The 20,211-nt window shown below is 35.1% G+C and overlaps 1 protein-coding gene across 5 annotated transcripts in view; it reads right to left on the reverse strand.

Annotated features, from left to right (window-relative positions):
- Positions 1–20,211, reverse strand: part of STRN3 (striatin 3) — a 110,698-nt gene that overhangs the window by 8,718 nt on the left and 81,769 nt on the right. For 4 of the 5 annotated variants that reach the window (XM_049898721.1, XM_049898724.1, XM_049898725.1 and 1 more), the window contains 7 exons: positions 16,469–16,609; positions 11,019–11,152; positions 9,483–9,658; positions 9,245–9,292; positions 8,822–8,943; positions 2,806–2,973; positions 1,643–1,783 (listed from right to left, as the gene is read on the reverse strand). In XM_049898721.1, coding sequence (XP_049754678.1) covers positions 1,643–1,783; positions 2,806–2,973; positions 8,822–8,943; positions 9,245–9,292; positions 9,483–9,658; positions 11,019–11,152; positions 16,469–16,609 — 930 coding nt within the window. The remainder of the gene's footprint in view (positions 1–1,642; positions 1,784–2,805; positions 2,974–8,821; positions 8,944–9,244; positions 9,293–9,482; positions 9,659–11,018; positions 11,153–16,468; positions 16,610–20,211) is intronic. The other variant, XM_049898723.1, reaches the window with a different exon arrangement.

Here is a 20,211-nt window from a genome sequence, read left to right on the forward strand (position 1 = left end):
ATATACCTTAAAGTACAAACTGTTATTCAGTAACCAAACTACTGGTGGTGATGTTGGTATTATTATTCTGAGAAGACTGTGTATTTATCATTGAGATAAAATCAAACGAGAAATTGTGATAATTTTGTTGAGAAATGAGAGTTCAGACATGGTTAAAATGAGGTAAATACGTAAAATCAGTGAGATACACCTGAATTTGAACTTGAAGTTATTTGTATGAACTTATCAAACGTCTTACTTAAAAAAAAAAAAAAAAAAACCTATTTCCTAGCTCTGTCTATGGAAAAAACATAAAACAATGACCAACTCAGGAGCCATGAAGGCCATGAGGAACCAGCACCAGATTATAGTCCCTAAATGTCATTTCCCACCAAAAGAAACCACGGCTCCTCAGAGAAATGTCTAGTTTCAGATCTGGGGTACAAAACGAGCAAGATGAGGCTAGAACATCTTGTCACATCAGAAAGCAAGGAAGCTATCAATGACTAACAGGGTCATGTATGTCAAAAGGACTCAGGAGCCAACCTGAATAAGCTCCCACTGGCCAAAGATGACACAATCTGAGCAGCAATAAAGATAATACCTGCAACGGATTGAAACATCAAATGCATTTATTCCTATGAGAGATTATAATACTACCAAAAACAAACAACAGCCAAAACACTCAATGGTCACATTTGGAGGATGCTAGGGAACCATCTCATTAATTGAAAACTGGTAAATATAGGGAAACAATGGGTCATTTATCTTGCCTTCATATACAATTGTTAAATCCAAGGTAACGAAATTATTGATGAGAGGACATCCCTTTTTATAGAAATATTTCAGCTAATAAATGAAGGAGTGATATAATTAGAAAACCATTCTTTTCCAACAGCTAATGGACCCAGGTAATAATCATCAAGGCTGGTAACATCACAGAAAGACAAGCAGCAGACATTATTTAACTTCTGATAAAAGCTTACGAACCACCAAAAACGTTTAAAAATTAAAAAAGAAAAAAAGTTTAAGCTGAATCTGAGTAAGCCTCTAGGTGTATTACCAATTTAGAAGAAATAAAAAGGACAGAGGCACACATTAAATGATAACCAGCAAAATCCAGACTGTGGGAAACACTACAGAACTACCCAATTTCTTTAATTATGATAATAATAAATTGTAAGGAAAATAAGAGACAGAGGGAGAACCTATAGATGAAGAGGGATCTGAGAGACCTATCAACCAATCTCAATGTACCTACTATATCTAGATCCCTATTTAAATAAAATGTAAAACACGTACCACAACCCACCCCTATAACACTGGCCATTTGTAAGTAATTATTGAAGCTAAATGATGAGTATCACAGCTTCAGTATGTTATTCTCTCTACTTTCGTATGTACTGTCGTAAAAACTTTATATCTCCCTTGCTTTTACCTTCACATTGTTCCACTTATGCTTCTGTCCCACAGACCTCAAGCTTATAAGAATCTTTGGAGAAAACAGCATGAATAATATAAATACAACTATAACATATTGAAACTAATTATTCTGTCATATTAAATTCAAATAGTAAATATGTAAAAATTTGCTAAAAGGAAAATCACCCTTTGTTGTATAATTGTTCTTTTAAAAGTTTAAAAGAAACGCATGAAAACTTACCAGAATCTACCTGTGATGAAAGCACCACCAGTGACTGTGATGTTTCTAAATCATAAATTATTGTACTACCAGTGTTGAAAGAGGTCACCATATGTGCTGGATCACAGCCTATAAAGTCGACTGATGTAGGTATTCCATGCTCTGAAAGGAGTCCAAGAGATAACAGTGTAAACATAGTAATTTAGAAAATCTCTACTTTTCTAATGAGAAAAAGTAATTCAAATATTCTTGAAATGCTGGTAATTATGAAAAAAAAAAAAGCAATTGTTAGGACAGTGATATAATAGGTAATTTTTCTCAATTATTTAAAAAGTTTTTATAACATTCAATTTAACATTATAAGGAAAATATAACGAGAGGGCTCATAAAGTAAGACCAGATATATGCAAAAGGTTATTTGTTGTGTGCATTTTCTTTGAAGGGAGAAAAAAACTTCCTGCGTGAGCCTTTTGGCCCACTTGTCTATTACAGAGACTCAACAAAATTAAGCATATACTACTCACCTAAATATCTTAAAACAATAAACCTTTCTTTTTTTCCTTAATAAAAATAGAAGGTCTGACTAAAAAATTTTTAAAAATTACTTGGCAAACAAGACCAAAAATGTATACAAACATACGTAAAAAAAAGTCTTCACAATGCAGACTGGTTAAAACCTTCTTGGGTAGGAAAATATTTGAAATCATGGGTTTAACCCGATTTGTACTTCCCAGTTAAGGGTGCTGTTTTATGATTATGGCTGGACTTCCCAACCAGTGTGCTTAGGCCCACGGTGTAAAAATGGTTTATAGCTATTGCTTGAAACTTTGATCCCTTCAATCCTTGGGGCAGCCATCACTTGGAGCAGGTGGAGGACTTCCCTTGCTGTCCCCTGTGAGTAGCCTCATTGTCTATCCCACTGTTCCATACAAATAGTTCTATTTTCTATACAGGATATGACCTGAAAAAGGTCAAAGAGCACTGGAATACAGTTGCAACACACTTTTCTTGTGTACAAAAAAGAACAACTAGAGTCAAAAAATTATCACAAGTTTTATAAAATTCTTTCAATGTATCTCTTTGGAGTAGCAAAACAGCAATAAATCAATTGCTTCGTCTTTTCTATCTTCCCAATTTCGACCAAAAAAAATTACCTTTTTTTCATTACAGCAAAATATACTTACCCTTATCTCCATTATAAGTGCAAATACATGGCAATTTTTCTTGTGGATTCCATAACCTAACAGTGCCATCTGCTGAACAAGACAGTAACTGATTTTTTATACCACTGTAAGCAAGACCCCAGACTGCATCTGTATGAGCAACTAAAGTGCCACCTAGGACATTTGGCTCTGGAAGAAACAAAGAAACAAATTAGCTAAAAGAAAACAATTAAAAAGAAATGCTTTGGTACAGAAAGATAATTTACCATATACTTAAATGCAAAGCCATACATAAATGCCATAAGAAAATAAGCCAAAGTGTACACAGTGGCTGCCATCAAGAGGTGGAGTTACATGAGTTACTGTTACTCCCTCTATACTTTTCTGTATTTTCCCAATTTTCAGTAAAGAACATATACTTTTTTTTTTTTTTATAGCTTTGGACAGAATTCATAATACCACACAACTCACGCATTTGAAGTGTACAATTCAATGGTTTATATTATGCTCATACAGTTGTGAAACCATTACCACAATCACTTTAATATTAGAACATTTTCATCATTTGGCCGTTTTTCCCCAATTGCCCTGCCCCCTTTCCACAATCCTTGGCAAACTCGGGTCCACTTTGTGCCTATAGATTTGCCTACTCTGGATATTTCAAACAAATGAAATCAAACCATATGTGGCCATTCAAAACTAGCTTCTTTTACTTAACATAATGTTTTCAAGGTTCATCCATATTGTAGCATGGTATCAGTACTTCATTTCTTTTCAATGCCAAATAATATTCCACTGTATGGCTAGACAACATTTTATTTATCAACTGACAGCTGATGGGTAATAATGCTGGGCATTGTTCGCCTACTAATCCTGTTTCTCTAGTAAATGCTTTCTCCCACTTTCCATGAATATTTCTTATTGCCTCTACAATTCTCACAGTTCCCAAGGTCCCTTCCTCTTGAATATCATCCCTTATACTTCACTGAGAAAGTTTAAACATTGAAATAGGAATCCCTCCCCTGTTTTCCTGCTACTCAATCTATAAATCCACTGGTATCTAAAACCATCTTCTCCTTGCTTCCAGATACAAGTATGGAATTGTCTTCCTATCAAAGGCTAATTCCATCACGTATATTCTGGATTCCATTTAGCTTACCAACTTGCTTTCATGTTTACCCTCTCTCTACTACACTGTCATATTCTCCTCCATGGAACCATTCCTATAGCAAACAAATGCACCCCACAAAAATCCCTCGGCTTAAACATCCGCTTTCCGCAAACACTAGAAAAGCATATTCAGTCAATATACTTTTTACCTCCCGTTTACTTATTTTTTATGTTTTCTACTTTTGTGGCCTTATTATGGTCAGAGAAGATGCTTTGTAAGATTTCGATGTTTTGGATTCTGCTAAGGCTTGCTTTATTACCTAATATGTGGTCTATTCTAGAGAATGTTCCATGTGTACTAGAAAATAAAGTATACTTGGCTGCTGTTGGGTGGAGTGTTCTTCATACGTCTATGAGGTCAAGTTGGTTGACTGTGGCATTTAGATATTCCATTGTCTTTACTGAGCTTCTTTCTGGATGTTCTCTCCTTCACCAAAAGTGGTGTGCTGAAGTCTCCTACTATAATTGTGGAGCTGTCTACCTCACTTTTCAATGCTGATAGAGTTTGTTTTATGTATCTTGCAGCCCTGTCACTGCGTACATAATTATTTAATATGGTTATATCCTCCTGGTATGTTTTCCCTTTAATCATTATATACTGTCCTTCATTATCCTTTGTGGTGGATTTAACTTTAAAGTCTATTTTGTCAGAAATTAATATTGCCACTCCTGCTTTTTTTGATCGTTCTTTGCTTGATATATTTTTTCCATCCTTTGAGTTTTTGTTTGTTTGTCTCTAAGTGTGAGCTGTGTCTCTTGTAGGTAACACATAGACGGACCGTGTTTTTTATCCATTCTGCCACTCTCCATTGGTGCATTAAGTCCATTTACATTTAGTGTAATTACACAAAGGTATGAGTTTAGTGCTGTCATTTTGATGTCTTTTTTGTGCGTTGTTGACAGTTTCTTTTTCCCACTTAAGTTTTTTGTGCCGAGTAGTTATCTTTATATATTGTCTTTTCCTCTTACTGTTGTTGATTTTGCTTCTGCTGAGTATTTTTTTCTTGTATTTGATAAGTAGGATTGTTAGTTTCCTTTGTGGTTACCTTAATATTTACCCTTATTTTTCTATGTTCAAGCCTAACTTTTATTTCTTTATATCACCCTGTCTTCCTCTCCATATAAAAGATCTATGACTACATTTCTTAGCTTCTCTTTATTGTTTTAATATTGTCTTCTTTTACATAATGACATCGCTGTTTCCCTGCTTTGGGCGTTTTTTAAATCTTGGTTTATTTTTGTGATTTCCCTATCTGGGTTGACATCTGGTTGCTTTGTCCTGTGTTCCAGTCTTGGGTTGATATCTGATACTACTCATTTTCTAACCACAGAACTCGGTTTAGTATTTCTTGTAGTTTTGGTTTGGTTTTTATGAATTCCTTAAACTTCTGTTTATCTGGAAATGTCCTAATTACACCTTCATATTTGAGAGACAGTTTTGCTGGATATATGATTCTTGGCTGGCAATTTTTTTTCCTCCAATGCTTTGTATGAGTCATCCTGTTGCCTTCTGGCTTGCGTGGTTTCTGCCGAGTAGTCTAAGCTTATTCTTGTTGACTCTCATTTGTAAGTGACTTCTCATTTATCCCTAGCTGCTCTGAAAACTATCTTTTTATCTTTGGTTTTGGAAAGTTTGATTATACGTCTTGGTGACTTTCTTTTAAGATCTATCTACCTTATGTGGAGTTTGACGAGCATCTTGGATATCTTCCCATCTCTGACAATATCAGGGAAGTTTTCTGCCAACAAATCTTCAACAACTCTCTATTTTCTGTTATCCCTCCCCATTCTGATACTCCAATCACTCGTAGGTTATTTCTCTTGATAGAGTCCCACATAATTCTTAGGGTTTCTTTATTTTTTTTAATTATCAGATTTTTCTTCAAATATATTGGTGCCAAGTGCTTTATCTTCGAGCTCACAAATTCTGCCTCCCACTTGCTCAGTTCTGCTCCTCCTTCTATTGAGTTGTCTACTTCTGTAATTTTATTGTCAGTGTTCTGAATTTCTGATTGCTGTCTCTCTATGGATTCTTGCAGCTTATTAAATTTTTCATTGTTCTTGAATAAAGTTTTTAATTTCTTCAAGTGCTTTATCTGTGTGTTCCTTGGCTTGTTCTGCGTATTGCCTGATCTCCCTCCTGATGTCTTGAAAAATTCTGTATATTAATCCTTTGTATTCTGCATCTGGTAATTTCAGGAAGGCACCTTAATCCAGATGATCCCTTGATTCTTTGTTTTGAGCGCTTGTTGAAGCGATCATGCTCTGCTTCTTTATGTGATCTGATAGATTGTTGTCTCTGAGCCATCTATAAATTATTGTATCAGTTTATGTTTGCTTACTGTATCCTAGATTCTTGCTTTATTTTCTTTTGATATACCCAAATAGGTTGCTTGAGTGAGCTAGCTTGATTATTTTTGCCTTTGAAGCTCTAACATCCTGTCACCAGATGGCTAGAAGTGTTTTCAGGTATATCACCCTAGGAGTCCATTCACTTTTCTTGTATGGATTCAGCTCAGGTGTCCAGGTACCTGGTCATCAAGTGTGTGGTACGTGCTCTGTCCTACAGTCTTAGAGGGGCAGGGTGATTGATATAGGTACAGGTATCTGGTTGCAGCAGGGGATCACGCTCTGAACAAGGCAGGGAGCTAACAACTGTCCTGAATGTCTGTGAGGAAAGCGTATCCCTGGTCCCTAGAGCACACAGGTGGGTGGGTTCTGCAGATGGACCATGGCCACACAATGCTTTTGGTTTTAAGAACTGAGGTACCAGTTATCCTTGGACCCCTGTTGCAGGTGGCTGAGCGACATGGGTGGAGCCACCAGTCCTTAGGCCCCTGATGTGGGTAGGTGAGGACCCTGTTTAATAGGCAAAGCAGTGTCAAACATCAAACACCCACCTCTCCACCATACAGCTGAAACAGTTACAGTCTTCCAACAAGGGCCTATTCTCCTGAAATAGGCCCATACAGGTCCATGCAGGGGCAAAAGGTATTCAAGGCCCACGGACCATTTACGCCTGGACAGGAGCTACTTCTGTCCTGAGCTCGCCAGGTTAGTGGATCTGGCAGATTATCTTTTCCCTCAATTGTGAATTTATTCCTTCTCCAAGGCTAGAAGGATGGCTCAGGGAGCTTGGCAGGGCCTATCTCAGGCCCAAAGAAATCAACAGCCACTGAACCCAGCTTGGGGGCTGGGGTGCAGTAAAATGTATGCAAGTATTTAGCTTTTGCCGAGAGCGCCGTTCTTCCCTGGTTCCAGAGTTGTGAGTAGCCTGTACAGCTGGCTGTTTTCCCCTGAGAAAACCGTGGCCAAATGCTACCACCAGCCGCCATAGTCACTCCTGGAAATGGTGCCTGAGTGTTCCTGGCAATTCGGGTCTGGCTACTCCTCTCCGTTTCTGAACCGTCTCCCCGCCTCCTCCTGCTGCTCAGTCTGTTTTCTAACTTTGCCTTTGATGTTCAGGGCTCCTAGCTTGTCCTAAGTATAATCGTTTCATTTGTTTTTTCGAGTTTTTGTTGTAAGAGGGATCCCTGGAAGTGTCTGACTACTCTGCCATCTTGGCCCCGCCTCCTATTTTTTATGCTTTAGGTCAAAGTTTACAGAGCAAATTAGTTTCTCATTCAACAGTTTGTACATAAAGTGCTCCATGACACTGGCTGCATTTCCCAAAATATGTCAACACTCTCCCCATTTCCACCCTAGTTCCCCGCTTCATTTGGATTTTCTACCCCTTCCCTCCTTCTCATCTTTGCGTTTGGGCAAATATTGTCCTTTTGATCTTATACAACTGATAGTTCTAAGAAACACAATCCTCTCAGGTACTACTGTTTATTTTATGGGCCTGTCTAGCATCTGGCAGAAAGGTGGTCCTTGGAATGGCTTCGGTTTCAGGTCAGAAGCATGTCTAGGGTCATAGTCTAAGGGGTTCCTTCAGTCGCTGTCAGACCAGTAAGTCTGGTCTTTTTTTGTGAAATTGATTTTCTGTTCTACATTTTTCTCCTGCTTTGTCAGGAATCCTCTTTTGTGATCCCAGTCAGTGTAGTCAGTAGGAGTAGCCAGGCACCCATCTAGTTCTTCTGGTCTCCAGATCGTGCAGGTTGTAGTTCACGCATATATTTATACGCTTTACAGTTTTGCTTCTCTAGAAAACACAGCCTAAGACACCTTGTGATAACTATTCGCCTGGTGCCAACAGAGGGAGGAGAGTCAGGTACAGGAGCAGGAAACGGAATGTGTGGCATCCAGGAACAACTACCTCCTTTTCCAAGAGACCAGAAGAATTAGATGATGCCTGGCTACCATTACTGAACATTTTGATCTAAGATCCTGCACACGAATCCTGATCAAAAGGCGTAAAATACAGAACAGAATCTCAAACTGTCATTGACTCTAGACTTGCTGGAGCCATGGAGGCAGGATAAATCCCGCAACTATTGCCTTGAGACAATCTTTAAACCTTAAACCAAAAAAATCCCCTGAAGTCTTCTTAAAACCAAATAATAGTTTAGCTTAAGTAGCAAAAAAGGTCTGCCTTGAGCATTATGCTCTTCTAAGAACTATCTACATGAGATCAAATTGACAGCAGCAGCTCAAAAAATTAGATAAGAACCTGAGAAGGTAGTGAGTTTATATTAATGGGGAAGGAACAACTCAGAAAGGAGGGTGAGGATGGCTGCACAACTTGAAGAACGTTAACTGATGTCACTGAATTGTACATGCAGAAAAGAGTTGAATTTGTGTATGTTTTGCCGTGTATATTCTCGACAACAAAAACCAGGAAAAAAAAACTCATTATAATATTTGAGGTATTTATTTTTATAGTCTCCATTAACTTCAAAAAATATGTTTCGAGCCTTTTACTTACCATACGTATCATAAGGATCCACATTAGGGCTAGGCATATTCCACCACTGGATGGTTGCGTCAATACCACCACTGAAACACTGTTCTCCATTAGAACTAATAGCTAATGACAGAACAGGGCCACTATTAGAAAAAAAAAGGGAAAAAGTTAATTATAAAGCCTAAGAGGAAATCCACACCCTCATCCCCGAATTTCTAAATTTATGTGGAATCTAAAAATGGTTTAGGGTAAATATATACATTTGAATAATACTGATTATGTTCTCACCAAGGTAACTGCTAATCAAATGACATATTATTCAACGAATATGCCTTTTCTAATATAAAACAAACATTATGAGAAAATCACAATGTTTATCGATGAATAATTAACAGTTAGCAATAACCAAAAGTGCAAATTAAATAAGAATTCAAGAAAACTTACATGTGGGCCCTAAATGTGTAGATAGGCTCTACATCTAAAGAGGCACTCCTAAAAGAGGGGTGGAGAAAAGGCAATTAAATAATGATAAATCACTGGTTGATATTAAAAAGTATTGGGTAAGATCAAATGTGTGCATAAAACATATGGGATAGTAAAGAGAAATGATTAACCTATAATTATTAGCAAAACTGAAGGAAAAAAAAAAAACAAACGAACAGGCTAACATTAAAATACTTGCTTTTTTGCAGGAACTGTTTTCTGCAAGTTCCAAAGTTTCAGAGTGTGGTCCTCAGAGGCAGTAACCAGCACAGGTTCTACAGGATGAAAAGCTAATGCCCGTACTCCATCAAAATGGCTACGTAGCGTATACTTGGGGTTCCATGTCTTTCGAAAGGCATCTTTATTGGCAGGCAACTAAAAACAAAGACAGAGCAAAATGTAGTGGTAAAAGTAGTAAATGGATAGACATGTGGAATTCTTTGTTTTTGATGTGTTTAAACCATATACTAAAAACTGTTTTGCTAAAATGTCCAGTGGAAATATAATGTATCTTAAAAACTTTATAACACAACAACACATTTTTATCATTTAAGAACTAAAAATAATAATATCATTAGCCTTTCAAATACCTAGATCAAATGAAGAGCCCCTTAATCTGTTTTAATCTAATCTTCAAGCTAAACCCCAAAGCTCCTATTATACGTCAGGTGAGAACAATGCAATAACTACCACTGCTGCAATACTTTAAACGAAAACATTAAAAATTGTATAAATTATTGCCAAAAATCCAAGAGTACAGTAATAACAGTACCATTATCATTAGGAAATTTGTTAGCATGAGAAATTTTTAAAAGCAGCAAGATAAAGTACTTTCCAAATTTGAACTAAAGATACTTCAATATTTTCATCCCACTTTCACTAATGTTGATATTGACAGAGGTTGTCTTTTACCTTCATTTCTCTATCTGTCAACACAGGCTGTGCAACCACTTGTAAAGCAGTCATAAGTTTACTAAAATCTAATTGTTTATATACTTTAAAAATATTAATGAGAATAATCCAGCCCACCAAGGCTGACCTCTCTGAGAAGTACTCTAACAAGGAAAAAATGTAAAAAAAAAAAAAAAAGATATTCATTATAAAATGAAAGATACTTAATTAGCAAAAAAATTGCAAAATTAACATAAAATCTAAACAAGTATAGTTAACTCTCAATTGAGTGTTAATTTTCTAAAATCAAATTTCACCCAAGACTAATTTCACTTCTAACACTGTCCTTCCCATCTTCCTCATCCTCTTTACCCCTCTAATGAAGGAGTAGCTAAGTATTCAGGAAACAATGCAAGCTAACTTTAACATTATCCTTAAGAAAATAAAAGTTCAAAAATAAAACATGCTTTTTAAGAAATATCCTAAATGCAAATATGTGATCTATTTTTTTTTCTTGTTAACACCAAAACCATGGCTTAATTTGTATAGATAATTGAGAGTTGACTACTTACGACCGACATTTATCTACCAACATTTTAAGGTAATCATCCCAAACTCCTCGCTAATCTACCACAATACCTAAGAATAATTTAAACACCACAAAGAAAGTAGTTATTTAAAAAAAAAAAAACAAAACGTCACTTCAAATCAACACACTGACACAGTTATTTTAAACTTATCTTCTCCATGCACCTTGATATTAATTCTGCATTAGTTAGAAGTGATTCCAATAATGAGCCTTCTATTAAATCATTAAAAAAATTAAAAATAAAACTGCACTTACATCATAACTATAGTCTGCATCATTTGTTACCGTCAAGTCTGCAAGGTCTCCAAGGCCCAGTACACTTAACAAAACATCATCAGAACCCATAATAAATGACTTGCCTCCTCCAGATGGAAACGTTATTGGTTCAGCTATAAAGAACAAAACCGCTTCTTAAATGCTGAAAAATCATACAGTACAAGACAATATTGTGGGGGAAATGTAAGCACTTAACAGTTACAATATTTGGTAACATTATTTTTATTTTCCCTCCTTATTTCTTCCACCCCAAAAATCCTATTTACCGGGTGGTAATAAACAAACATGTAGAACTGCAACATAACCTTCTACAAATAGATATACTATTCCAGAGGTGGGGCATAAAAACCTTTTCTATTTAAATCCTTCTCCAGCTCCATCATGTGTACACTTTTAACTACACATGTTAAATAAAAAATAGAACACACTTTAATTAAATGAAGGAGCTAAATATCAGATACTAGCTATTCATGGGCATCAGATCTCCTGCTCCTAAATCCTTTTGCTTTACAATATATTTGCTTAAAATTGCTAGGTATGCTAGTCCCTGATAAAATTAATACAAGCATTCAAAAATAAACTGTTGCTAAAACAGCCTGCTACACAACGTATCAGCTTACTGAAAGGAAGCCTTAATTGCTCAGATTCTACCAGGAGCAGCAATAATGTCAGTTGCCTTTCTGCCCAACCTTAATTCATGTGATCTTCAGAATGCCTTCTAGCTTTAAAACTTTGACTATGATTTTTAATTTCCATGTTTATTTACCATGATACTTCTAAAATGAAGCAACTCATCTGTATCAACTAAATATGTAACTTTAAGTTTCTGATCAGAATTACTTGCCATCTTAGTTTCAAACTAAACTCAGGTGAAAGTTTCATTTTTCTTAGTCTTTTTCTGTATATTGTATGAATTATTACAGCTTTCCATTTAATATTAAGAGTTCTGATTAAATTATTTAAAATGTGTTTTTTTCTCTATACATAGTGTTGACCAATTAAAACCAAACTCTGCCATAATTTAAGTATACTATTTTATGAATATTTTGCTCTAACAGTTATGGTGTAAGCAATAATTCTCAATATCATTTCATACACATGCTTTGAAAGCAAAATTGTAACCCTATGATGCAAGGGGAAAGTCATTATAATACAATATATCATATCAAACACATTTAACATTGATGAGCAAATTTTAAAGGGAAACGTTACATAAAAACTCAAGCTGATCATCAGTTCTGAAAAATTTATATAAAAATGATATAAATTTAATATACTACAAGAAACAACAGGTGTAATGAAATCTGACAGTCATCATTAATACTACTGAAGATGATTCTGAAAAAATACAGTTCAATGACTTCTAGATATATACTACGGCAAAAGTAAAACTAATCTTTATTTAGAACACCTTAATTATTTTACCACATCAAAGTCAGTCATATAATTTGACTCAAATAAGGTCCTCAATAATACTGCTAAAATGAAGCTGTGAGTCAACAACTAATCCAGAGTAAACTTGAAATCTGATAGAAAATATACATAGGGATACTAAGCAGTAGTTAATTTAATCTTTCAATGGCTATAGTGTTGAATGTGAACAATCTGTGGCATGGATCATTCATTCCTATGCAGGTATCAGTAATACCAGCAACAAAGAACTATAAAATCAAGAGTTTAAAATTATGTTTAAAAAGTTATATAAACTTCACTAGAAAATATTTACTCAAAGCATTTTTAGCCAGTACAGAGAGATGTTTTACCTTTAGATTCATAATTTGTTTCTATGACAAGCTAAAACAAAATGCCACAATACCTCCCACTCACAATTATACAATCATTCACTACCCTAAATCTTGATAAAATTCCAATAAGATAACATAATATTTTTTTGCATTTTTACATATTCTCTTTGCAGTACAGAGATAATTCTGGTCAGACACCGACAAATTTAGGGACACGCTAAGGGAAGTGTTGGGCAGTATTAGCTAGATTTACTGAAATATCGGATTAAATGATTAAACAAAAAATTAGTATCATATTTGTCTGTAATTAGACATATGAATGCATTTCTCTCCCTAACTGTATATATCAAACCCAAACCTGTTGCTGGTGAGTCGATTTTGACTTACTGCAACCCTATAGGACAGATGAAAACTGCCACCACAGTGCCCAAGGCTGTAACCTTTATGGAAGCAGACTGCCACATCTTTCTCCCACAGAGAAGCTGGTCGGTGCAAACCAAGGATCTCTGGGTTTGCAGCTGAATGTTTTAACAACTGCACCACCAGGGCTCCTTAACTGTACATACACATATATATTTATTTATATATAGCAAGCTATCCTGATTACTCAGCACTTATTTACATATGTATCTACGTGGAAAAAAATCTTTTAAGCTTTTATTTCTGTTTTCCATAATCGCTCATAAGTGTTGCATGTGGTAATCACAGCAGATACTCAATTTGTTTTCCTTTGTTTCTCTGCAGAGGAAATTAGCTTCTATAAAATCATTCAATTACTGTTAATAAAAGTTACCTACTACAGCACATGGTTATATAAGCATTAAAAATATTATTACCAACTCAATGAAAGATAAAATGATTAAAAGTAGCTTCTACTTTGGTGGTGGAAATTATGACACTTTTTAGTAGGTAGCCTAAGAGATTTGTTCCAGCAATTTAAGAACACTATTATCATAGTAGCATTTCTCTTACGGCAATCTTAGGGACTACCAAAAGATCTTTCAACAAGGTCCTTTTTGTACTTCTATAACTAATCCTTCTTTTGATGACACTATAATCAAGAAAACTGTAGCTTACGTAACAAACCCTTCCTTTCTCCTCCAATTTTTTCAAACCTTAAGAACCAATACACCCAATAAATGATTCCATTTATGCCAGTGGTGACCTGATATGTCTGAAGCCTTTAGCAACAATACTCTGAAATGTTGTAATGTACAAGGATCTTCCGTTGAAACAGAACTTTTTTTTTTATAAAATGAGGTATGATATGGGATTTCAACAGGAAAGCACAAAGTTGAGGGTTGCCATTGAAAATAAGTAAGAGATTATGAACTCTAATGCTCCCTTCTTAGCTCTCAGCAGAATTCAAATCTCCTTAAATAACAAATTCTAATAAGATTTACCCTTTGAAAAGTATAATGAGGTTCATGTTTACCAAATTATTTCCTCTCTCCTTCTTCCAACTATCAAGAAACATATCACTGACCTACATGGCTTTTGCAAACACCAGGTTACTGTGTTGCTCTGGCCCAGTTTTTATCCTGTCTTCTCCTTCTGGGATCTCCTTCCAACCAAAAACCAAACTCACTGCCCTCAAGTCAACTGTGACTCATAGTGACCCTACAGGATAGAGCAGAACTGCCCCATAGGGTTTCTAAGGCTGTGATCTTTACAGAAGTGGACTGCCACAACTTTCTTCCACAGAGTGGCTGGTGGGTTCCAACTGCGGACCTTTTGGATGGCAGACAAGTGCAATGCCTGGCATTTAGTTGACCCCCAATAAATGACAACCACTGCACCACCAGGGTTCTCGGGCCCCCCTTAACCGTGCTTAATATTAAACCAATGTATTTACTAGTTATTTTAAAATTATTTCATAGTTACTATTTGTAATAAAAAAGAAATGATTTTACATTTTTTCTTTAAAAACACACATACAGATACAGATACACACACACAGAGCTCTAAATGGTTTTGCACAGAGTAGGCCTTGACTGGCTTTTTCCACGGGTCAGTGGTTTGAAACATTTAAATGTGGGTTTACCTCAAACTAAAATCTACTGTAAAATCTTTTTGCTCAAAACAAACAAGAAACAAAAAACCCCAAACCCACTGCCATCAAGTCGATTCTGACTCACAGCAACTGTACGGGACAGAGTAGAACTGCCATTTCCAAGGAGTGCCTGGTGGATTCAAACTGCCAGCCTTTTGGTTAGCAGCCGTAGCTCTTCACCACTATACCACCAGGGTTTTCTTTTGCTCAATGTACATTAATTACTAAAATTTTAGCAAGTTTTCCTATGCATTATTCAGCAAAATAGACCAAAGAAGCTAAATAGCTACTAAATGCATAAAATGAAAAATAATGGACTCAGTAAATTCATTTTTAAATACTGTCTAAAGTAAAACATGAAAATAGCTAAATACTGGAGAAAAGATCTAGAAAAACCAACAGACTAGTTTACTTCTTCTGGTGCTATTCATGCTTTAGTACTTTTTGGTTTCCTTTTATTATTTTAGTGATTTTCTTAATTCTTCTTCAAATTTTTACAGATTATGGTGGTTAGTAAATGCTTTCAGAGATGACTGTAATAAGGAAAAAATGCTAAACTCTTAAACTGTAAGGAAAATGTGCTACCAGAAAACTCTTAAGAGAACAAGGAGCATTTAAAAGTTTTTGACTGAAGTGTTAAACAAATCACCTTATACAGCAAAAGCAGGAGTATCAATGGAATTCAATCCATGTAACAAATTACCAAACCAAAACCAAACCCAGGGCTGTCGAGTTGATTCCGACTCATAGCAACCCTACAGGACAGAGTAGAACTGCCCCATAGAGTTTCCAAGGAGCGCCTGGCGGATTCAAACTGCTGACCCTTTGGTTAGCAGCCGTAGCACTTAACCACTACGCCACCAGGGTTTCCTTTAACAAATTAGTAGATAATAAATTATCTAATATATATCTCACACATCACAATAACTTTTGGTAATAATTCAGTCTAATTACTTGGGATCTAGACCTAGAATTATAAATTAATCAAATGCAGCTACCTATCTTTGGCTAAAATAAATTCCAGAGAAAATACTTAAGTACGGTACTTTCATTTCCTACAACTTTTGGTTTAGGCAAATTAAAAAAAATTCATTTCCAGAAAGTATATACTGCTACCAAATTGAGGAATAATGGATGCTACCCTGTCGTAGAATGATTAAATTAGGCAGTAGTTACATATATATTTATTAATAAAATATATGTAAAGTTCCAAGCACAATGCCTGGCATTTAGTTGACCCCTAATAAATGACAACTATTTAGTCACTAAAGTCAAGCAATATGACAAAAATGACTAATAGTTGTTTTCTATATGTAATAATTCTTTTCTATTTTTTAAAATTACTATTTTACTGCTACTAGAGCTGTAAGCTAAACTTCAGAAACAATACTCTGAATTGACCTATGACAGAAATAACTGCTCCTAACATTAATAACAAAATATAAAGAAACAGAAGCCCAAAATCTCAAAATCTGAGACTACTGCACCAAAAGCTTGTCCAACTTCTCTGAAGATCATTTAAAATTCTTCTAATTATATTCAAACAGCAACAAATTTGCAATATCATGGAGATGTAATTTGGAATTAACATCTTCTGCAATGTAAACAAACATGGTAGCTGAATTTTGTACCTTCCTCTGCTCTTGCACCTTCATGACCAGTCATTCTAGTGGAGGGTGACCTAGACTGTGTAATGATTCCTGAAGGGATGTGAGGCAGCTCATCATCTCCCAGATCAGCTATCATGTCGTAGAGTTTTGTCCTGTTGACCCCTGTAAATTAATGTCAGCAGTAGAGGTTCATTTAATGGCTACCGCTTGACTTGCTAGCAGCCTTTAAAACCATATTTACTAACAAAATAGGCCATTTTTAAGTTCTGCTTATAAAAGTATCAGGTATCGAAGTCATAAATTTTCCATACCATCCAACAAAAAAGACATTAAAAAGGGTTTAAATATTTAAGATACACACTGCTGAACAGTAGTGTGTTACATATAAACAACAGAATCTTCTGTTATTCAACCAAAGTTCTGTAAACTAACAGACACAGAAGGTACCATAAAAATAAAGGAAAATTTTGGTGTTTATGGTTAATGTTTAACAATATAAAGAGTAAGACACAGGCTTTTCAACTTAATTCACTATTTTAAAAAGTTAACAAAGAAATAAGTACAGATGATTTTTACGAGGGTGCAACAAACTATTAACTTTCCCTGGTGTTTGTGTGGATTTTTTCCTGGCATATTAGCACAAATTTATCATTAATAAATCAACCCCAATTTCTCTCAAAATACTTTTTTACCTTGTCCAAATTTGAAAATCTTGACCTACCCATGAACTTTCTGCATTTTTTGTAATGATATAAAAAGTCAATACCACCACAGGCCATAGATTTAAGGGGGAAATTTCTCCCGCTGCCTAGATAATTCAGACCAAAATATACAAAACTCAAAATTTCTGCAGTACCGTAGGATCTCTTCATTTTAACTTTAGGCTTCAGAAGTAACAGGAGAACCATTTCTCTTATTTATATGTTTTGAAAGAAAATTCAATCTGAAAAGTATCAGAAAAAAATAATTTGGAAAGCAAAAAAAAAAAAAGCTTTATAATAAACATAAAGTAAAAATAATTAAAATAGGCAAATCCAGGGTCAACATTATGACCTCATATTCACTAATATCAACATAACTGACTAGACTGCTATATAATACTTATTATTAAACCCACTATGGCTATTTGAATGTTAATAACTTTATAGGAATTATCACTTAACTTTGTAGCCTGAATACAATACAAGGCAATGAGAGGATAAGCCTTAACAGAAATAGGTGGAATCCTGCACATTTATTAGCTCTCTTTTACAGTAACCACTCACTTCTTAGAAATGTTTCAGCAACTCTACTTCTGAATATAAAGTATGTAGTATGTTCACATTGTCTCAATTTTCTAAAATAGTTATAAGAGAAATTTAGTGTCAACTGAGGATTTCCCCACGACAATTAAGTGACTATAAACGAATTCTCTAACTACTGTGAACTGAATGTCCAACCATCAGTTAACCTCAACATGGAAAAAAATCACCCCTTCTCACAAAATAGCTGTCCTTTTTAACCTTTCCACTTCTATGAATATCACTACCACTGTTTAGTTTTGTTCTTAAAATTCTGCAACTACACCTTAAGAATTCCTCTTCAACTTGAATTTAAGGCGGGGGCGGTTAAAAATTCTCCTTTAAAACATTTTACAGGTTAATCTTTTTCTCTACTGGCTTCATTTTAATCAAGACTTTCATTCATATGAATTACTTCAATAAATTCTTTATGGGTTTTTCTATCTCCAAACTCCATTTGGCTTCAATCAAATTTGAATACTGAAGCTAAATTAATTTTCTAAAATTACCACATTTATTACATCACCCCTTGCTCAGAAACCACAATTGATGCTTCAACACTCTTTGGATCAAGGTTACCTAAAATTCAGTACTTACTTGCATGTGCTTCATGATCTAATCCTATTTTTCCTACTCAATCTTTTTTAATGCTCCACAATACGAATCCTCCTATTTGCCGGTCAAGTCAGTTTCCTCAATGTTCACTAGGTTTATTTCTACCACATTTTGTCCTACCTATTTCTACCACATTTTGTCCTGTCTATTTTTCTGTCCTCACCTATTCCTCCAAAGGAAGAGAATACCTCTTACACATTTACACATATACAGAAACGTATGTCCCTACTCTCTAAAAGGTACCTGGGACTATCCAAATTCCACCCATTCCTTCACACTAATTCCATCTCCTCTGTGAAGCCATTGTTGAATTTTCCCTGCTCATTCTTATTAAACTTGTGTGTACCATAAATTTTAATTTTACTGGCTATTATCTTGCAAATAATTTCATCATATGAGAGCTAAAGTCAAACATAAGGACTTGAAAAAAAATGTCATCATCCTTCTATACAACATGGAAGCCATTTTTCAAACTGAGGCTGTTCCCAAATTTTATATATATATACACACATACGTATGTACACACACACACACATATATATACATATTTTTTGCACACTATAGGTGCAGTGGTTAAGAGCTCAGCTGCTAACCAAAGGTCAGCAGTTCAAATCCACCAGGTGGTCCTTGGAAACCCTATGAGGCAATTCTACTCTGACATATAGGGCCGCTATGAGCTGGAATCAATTCCACAACATTGGGTTTAGAGGCAAACATTAGTTTCTGTGTAGCATAGTACCAACTTGAGGAAAAGATGGAATCTCCTAGTGCTAATCCCAATTTTTCAAAAGCTGCTAAAAAATATTAAAGCATGTTGCATAGCCAAAAACCACAGTCTTATCTAGCACCTATTTTGAGGAACCTCTTTCAACAACAAATTTAACTTGCCTTCATTTTCTTTCTAAACCTACCCAATATACTACCTATACTAAATGCAACAAAATTCAAACGAAAAATTTCAAGTCTGGCTAGCAAAAATGGGAAAATTGTAATGGTATTAATGTAAAAGGATATTACACATAATATTAATACCAATATTCAAAGGTATATTTGAAAAGTCATTTCGCATTAAATTAAAAAAACCTGATTCCCAATCACTGGTGGAATCTATCAAAAGAGAAATACTTTTTCTAATTCTTACAGTAAGAAAAACTTCTTTTTAACTATGAATTCCGAAACAAAACCCTCTTAACCATTATGATGATCACCAAATCCTATACAAATGCACAGCCCTCTGCATTAGAGTACAATGAAAAACATACTAATTACACAGCATGTTGGGTCGGAGTCCCTGGATGGTGGAAATGGTTAATGTGCTCGGCGGCTAACTGAAAGGTTGGTGGTTTGAGTCCACTCGAAGGTGCCTTGGAAGAAATGTCTGAAGATTTACTTCCAAAAAATCAGCCATTGAAAATTCTATGGAGCACAGTTCTACTCTAATACACATGGGGTCGTCATAAGTTGGAACTGACTCACTGGCAGCTTACACCGGTACGCAGTATGTAAGCCAAACTATGGACTACTGTTGTGATACTATGTTTAAATCCACACTTATTCACAAACACATATACTCATTACATATAAAATTTACCTTTCCATACACAACTATTATTTTTAAATAAGATAGCTCTTTCACTGGACTGAAATGTTCTCCTTCTTAAATGCATCTTCCCTTTGTTGATCAACCTTATATTCTGAAATGAAACCAACAGGAAAACAATCTAGAAAATACAAGCTTATTTTAGAATTATTTTACAGTAAGGATTTAGTCAAGTCATACTTACTAGATCTGTCCTATTTTCTATCATTCTAATTAAAATAAAGGTTTTATATGATAATCGACTATCATCTTAAAATATGTTACAATAT

This window comes from Elephas maximus, chromosome 10 (genome assembly GCF_024166365.1).
Source record: "Elephas maximus indicus isolate mEleMax1 chromosome 10, mEleMax1 primary haplotype, whole genome shotgun sequence".
In the NCBI taxonomy this organism is placed as follows: Eukaryota; Metazoa; Chordata; class Mammalia; order Proboscidea; family Elephantidae; genus Elephas; species Elephas maximus.